Consider the following 6,207-nt stretch of genomic DNA (forward strand, 5'->3'; position numbering starts at 1 on the left):
GGATAAATTTAAAAAACTTAAAAAAACAACCTTATACTAAGGAATTCATCGTACTAGTGAACATTAAGACAGGAACAAAGCTGAAGAGGAGACGCAAAACACGCTGGAACTTCAATTCAGTTTATGCCACAGAAACAAGGAAACACCAAGAAGTACAAGATATTTCAAGAGGTAATCATAAAAACGCAGCAAAAACACAAAAAAGTATCGCTCATATGAGAGGCCACATTGCAGCGCCGGTCCATATCACATGGAGTAAATTAAAGCCACACGCGCGAGCAGCCTTCATCCATAGCCCATGCGCAATCACCTTCCCCTCTCCAAAAAAAATGAATTGTTTTGTGGATAGCGCCAAGGAAGGTGCACTGACGCACCTTTCCCCTTCTCTACCTATCAAGAAAGCTTCAGCAATTTCTCGGTCTGTTTGGGAGGACGCCCTGTACACAATGCGTGTATGGCACTAATCTGTAGTGTAACCCATGCACCTACGGCAATGATCAGCCAGGTGGCCATCCCTATTTGCGCATTCACAGCCGCATGCTGCTCTCTCAGCCTCACATTAAGTCATCTGCCTGTTTGGCCAACGTAGCACATTTTGCACGACAGGGGGATCCTGTAGACCATCCCCGTCGCACAATCCACAAACGTACTTGCGTGCTTTACGCAACAGCTGGGCTTGGTGCAGTGGTTAGTCACCGTACGCACAATCTTCGACAGCCTCTTAGGTGCCGAGAACACCACCTGCACACCACACTTCACACCAACCTTTTTCAGGTGGTGGGACACTTGGGGTTTAAGGCAAAGCTACCACAGGAACTTTCTGCCTTTGGCATTCCGAACTGTGCACGTGGTCTGTTCTGAGCTCCTTCGCAAGGCTCTCGGCCACAGTGGCCACCATTTCAGGTGCAAAACATTCCGCTTTCAGTCTTTCCGCTTGCTCAAGCAAGCTAGCCCGCATTTTATTCTGGCACGGCGTGGTAAGCGCCGCCCTTAGAACGTTCTTCGCTATGCCTCGCTTCACAAGCTTTGAATGGGCTGACTGGTAGGGTAGGATGCCCTTTTTACTACGCGGAGCATACTGCCAAAAACGCGATTCCCCCCCACCCAGGTGCCGCCGCACATCTAAAAACTGCAAAACACCCATCTCATGCAACTCGCATTTGAACTTCAGACCGCCTGCACACTCAACGAAAATCCGTGGCACATGGGCAACGAGCGAGCGAAGCAACTTTATTGAAAATGCCTGCAGAACGATTAGCCCTCCTATGTAAGGAAGGCGTCACCGTGACGCGGCCATGACGTCTTCCCGGCTGTTGGCGCCTCTACTCCGGCCGCGGCCTCACTACTCCCTTTGGTCGACTGCGCCTGCCCCTGTTTTGGGGTGGCAGCCTCCCTCCGGTTTCGCTCGGTCGTTGCCTTTCGAGGGCCGCCGAGACCTGCTGGACGGCCTGGGCTTGGACTTCTTGATCGTAGCAACGCATTGCGGCCTCGAGCCGCGGCGGGATCGTTGTCATCGTTGTAGCTTGCTGCGGGTTCTTGGCACAGTCCCAAAGGATGTGAGCCGCAGTGGCTCTCTCCTTTCGGCACACACAACAAAGGTCACTTCCATAAACACTCGGACATATGTGCTTCAGCAGAACCGGGGTGAGTAACGACCCTGTCTGTAGTTGTCGATATATTACTGCTTCCTCACGGGTCAAGCCCGGATGAGGTGGTGGCATAGTCCTTCTATCTAGTCTGTACCACTTCACGATTTCATTGTAAGATGTCATCCTGTCCTTGGTTTCCCACCACCACGTCGGGTCGACCGCAGTAGCAGCGGCACGGTTGGTTAGTCCTCGCGCCGCCGCGTTCGCCGTGTCGTTGTGGTTTGCGTTGCCGCGATCCGAGACATCACTGCCCATGTGCGCTGGAAACCACTTAATCACAACACACCTACTTTCACTCGCGAGATCGACCGCACGCAACACACGTGCGGCCTCACCACACACTCTTCCTCTGGCGTAGTTTTTCACTGCCGTCCTAGAATCACAGAGCACAGTCGTGCACGCGGGGTCGGCGATGGCTAGGGCAATGGCCACTTCCTCTGCCCGATGCGCCGCTCGAGTCCGCACACTCGCCGCTGTCCGTGTAGCACCAGTCGCTGCCCCTACAACTGCTGCGGCGAATGCTCTTCTGCCGTCTGGATACTCTGCCGCATCCACAAATACAGCACCCCTGTCTTTGGCATGGAGATCGATGAGCGCCTTGGCCCTCGCCGCCCGCCGCTCCTTGTTGAACTCGGGGTTCATATTTCTTGGCACAGGACATACCCGCAACCGTCTGCTAATTGCTTCTGGTACATGTACGTCTGTATTCTCGGGTCCCCCTTCCTTTGGCTCCAGGCCTAGGTCACGCAGCACTTGTCTACCCGTTCTTGTTTCCGATAGCCGCACGAGCTGGGCGGTCCTCTGCGCCTCGGCGATTTCTTCCAACGTGTTATGCACTCCCAGGGCCAGAAACTTTTCGGTGCTTGTGCAGTCTAGAAGTCCGAGTGCTGCCTTGTACGCTTTGCGTATGAGCGCGTTGATCTTCGTACGCTCGCATTGCCTCCAGTTGTGGAAAGCAGCAACGTACGTAATGTGGCTTATAGCGAAGGATTGCACTAGCCGGGTGAGGCTTTCTTCCTTCATGCCTGCTTTTCTGTTTGACGCCCTCTTTATGAGGCGAATTGCCGTGGTGACTTTGGCCGCGAGACGGTTCACCGTCTCGCCGTTCACTCGTTTGCGCTCAATCAGCATACCCAGCACTCGGATCTTCGCTACCTCCGGGATCGTGTGACCGCCGCTCGTCCTGATCTTGATTTTCTCTTGCTCTCTCGCAGGATCGTTGCCTTTCGCCTTCCTAGCTGCCCCTTTCGGTGGAATCACCAGCAGCTCGGACTTGCTTGGAGAGCAGACGAGCCCGGACCCTCCCAGCTGCTCCTCGATAGTATCAACCGCCTCTTGCAATGCACCCTCGATGTGCCCGTCGCTTCCACCTGGGACCCATAGCGTTATGTCATCGGCATAGATGGTGTGTCGGACCCCCGCGACTCGCGAGAGCCGCTCGGCCACCCCAATCATTACAAGGTTGAAAAGTAATGGCGAGATGACCGAGCACTGGGGGGTCCCGACACTGCCGAGCTTCTTCTCTTTGAGCCGCAGGTCCCCGGCGTTGATCTCGGTGGTCCGCCCCGTCAAGAAATCCTTGATGTACGCATAGGTTCTGTTGCCCATGTTTAGCCGCGACACCTGGGCCAGGATTGCAGATTGCCTCACTTTGTCGAAAGCACTCTGCAGGTCTAAACCCAAGATGGCTCTGTTGTCTTGCGTGTTGGTAGTGTCATCTAGGATTTCATTTTTTAGTTGTATCATGGCGTCCTGAGTTCCGAGCTTGTTTCGGAAACCGATGACGGTGTTTGGATAGAGCCCCGAATCTTCCAGGTACCTCTGCCACCTGTTCATGAGAACATGCTCCAACGCTTTGCCCACACAGGATGTAAGCGAGATCGGCCGGAGGTTCTCAATGTTGGGTGGCTTGCCCGGTTTGGGAATCAAGATGGTCTTGGCAGCTTTCCATTGCCGGGGCAGTGACCCGGCTCGCCAGCATTTGTTGCATGGGCAACAATGCATTTCTATCCCCGGCCACAACTTGATCCAACACCACAAGGTAATCATCGACATACCGGCAGATCTTCACAACCAAGCTGCCCTCAAGGCGACAAGCAACCTGTTTAAATTTGGTAATCCTTCTGTCACTTGTATTAACCTCACCATCATTGCTTCGTTTCACGAACACGTCTACAGCTTCACCCTTGGCAATCATCTGGTAGCTCCGGATGTGCAGCTGTTTTTTTCTTGCTGCGATTCCTTAATGGCTAAGACCAAGAACATTCACGAAAATGGGTCGCTCGGAAGTGTGGAGACAAATTCGTCACCTAAAGGGCTGTCTGCGTGCGCTGTCACCTCGTGATTCTGTTCGTCTTGACGACAGCCCTAAACTCTTTCAACGTTGGATTCGTGAAAGTGAAACCGTGAAGGATTTCGTGTGGCCTCGGTGCCTCCGACACTATGTTTCTGAAGGCGAGCTTCTTCCGACAAAAAAATTCTGCCAAAGAAAGTAGAGTGCCGTGGGGATGTAACTTTGACGAGCGAAACAGTGTGTGTGTTAAATCATCGTCCAAAATTCTGTTGTGAGCCGAAGATGCATCCTGTTAGTTTGGTGTCAATGGTCAGGAAAGTTGCGTCCTGTGCCGGTCAGGGAAACAATGAGAGGTGCATCGCGGAAGGGGTAGAGTGCCTTGTGGGTGGTAGGAGAGCGCAGCGGTGTAGTAGTTGTGTGAGCAACCCCATAGAATTCGTGCGTGACAATAACTTGGCCTTGACGTTGTCTGACAAGGAGGGTGGTTTTGTTGTCATGACAACAGACTTGTTCAAGGGAAAGGCTGCGAAGGCTCTAAAAAAGAATTTTTCGTTCACGCCAGCCAATCCTGTTAAGGTTAAAAGGGAGGCGCAGTGTTGTACACGTTCCTCTAAAATGGGAACGAAAGCTCGTTCCTCGTTCCTCCCCAATTTTGAAACGAGTCCCCGTTACAAGTTCCTTTATTGCGCAAGGAACGCGTTCCAGTTCCACTTTGAAAATTGGAACGTGTCGTTACATTGACGTTACATTTGGGTTTTTAAATTAAAATTATAGTGTCGGATAATCCTGGGGCGAAATTAAGTGAGAAATATAAAACTCACATCGAACTACCTATATTATACGTATATTAACACCGCCAGCAGCAGATTATCTGGAGATTAAACTAATCAAGAGGAAATCTCCTAGGCGAATTTTTTCAGCGAGCACCGGACAAACTCCAGACGGCACTCGGACATTTCGGTGCAGGATGTTTCGGTGCGGAAATTTCGGTGTACGGACATATCGGTGTACGGGCGTTTCGGTGCACGGACATTTAGGTGGGAAAACTTTCCAGCGACCAAATTATCCGGTACTTGCCTGTTTGCGACAGCCGTTTTATTTTTATTTCCGCTTAACGTTGGTTATGGACAACAATCTGGAGCAGTGAATTTATTTTTTGATTGATACCATGTTTGATCATTGCCAGGTATTTTCAGAAATTCTAGATTTATATATTTTTGTTTAATACCTATTCCTGGGGACACCTGTTATGCAGCCGATTGAATTCTTTAGTACACGCTTTTTTTTTATTCACGACAGGTTGTTAATTTATACTCGCTCTTTTTTAGCTAGAAAATTAACCGGTGTTTACAATGGTCCGACGCCTTTTTTGTATTTATTTTTAAATTACACACCCTCAAATTACATAAATTACATGCACACTCTCAATATCCAAAACGTAACAAACATTAGATAGCCTCCCAGAATGCAGAAAACCTTATGAAGGGTATTACGTAGGCTGGGCTGCCTTGCTAAAATGAATTTGCGAACACTGGTCTAGGATCTTGTCATCGAGGAAGAACTGGCCTTTTTGAAAACAGCCGCAGCGTCTATATCTCCTAAATGCTGATTAAGCACGTACGGGTTGTGAATACAAATACCACCCAGTCTGTTCGGGAAACCCAACCTTCGTTTTATGTTTACGTGCCTACATTCCCCACATTCTTTGTCCTAGCGCTCCCCCCCCCCCCCTCCCCCCGCCTGCACGCTCGAATCTCGACCAGATTTCTTTTTCAGTCATTATTTTCGGTTTCCCCTGAAAATCCTACAGGCGTGGCAGAGTTCATGGTCTCTGAAACCTCACCGCAGTGGTACAGGAAAAAGCTTTACATTCACCAGGAGCTCACGAAACCTCTATAATGTGCAACAAAAAGCCGCTGAGAACACAATGGCCAGTATCGTTTGCTGGCTACGCCCTTCCGCGGTCATACCAATGGCGCTCCAGGAATCGCTCTTTCTTCGCCTTCAGTCGCGCATATCATGGACACCCCAGGCATACATTGCTTTCTCCCATTATAGGGAGCAAAAAAATTGAGTAGGCTAGGGTGACGAGAGCGGCAACAGTCGTCTTCAAGTTTTCGAAGTCCAGTTGACGCAATGGTGAACCACAAGTGACACACCTCTCTCTCTACCATGGGGGCTCGTAGCCGGCGGTGCTTAGCCTTCCCCTCCCCTAAGTAACGCCCCGGTAAGTGCGATCGTTGGTTGGTTAGTTTTAAGTAGAAC

General features: G+C 50.7%; 1 protein-coding gene across 1 annotated transcript; it reads right to left on the reverse strand.

Moving 5' to 3' along the window:
- Nucleotides 1–1,221: 1,221 nt before the first annotated feature.
- LOC144169530 (uncharacterized) lies at nt 1,222–3,583 on the reverse strand. Its single transcript, XM_077698741.1, has one exon. The coding sequence runs from the start codon at nt 3,483–3,485 to the stop codon at nt 1,323–1,325; it is 2,163 nt and encodes a 720-aa protein (XP_077554867.1). The 5' UTR covers nt 3,486–3,583; the 3' UTR covers nt 1,222–1,322.
- Between the last annotated feature and the right edge of the window lie 2,624 nt (nt 3,584–6,207).

Source organism: Haemaphysalis longicornis, unplaced genomic scaffold, assembly GCF_048455015.1.
Source record: "Haemaphysalis longicornis isolate Haplotype H1 unplaced genomic scaffold, Haemaphysalis longicornis Haplotype H1 scaffold_2, whole genome shotgun sequence".
NCBI classification, from domain to species: domain Eukaryota; kingdom Metazoa; phylum Arthropoda; class Arachnida; order Ixodida; family Ixodidae; genus Haemaphysalis; species Haemaphysalis longicornis.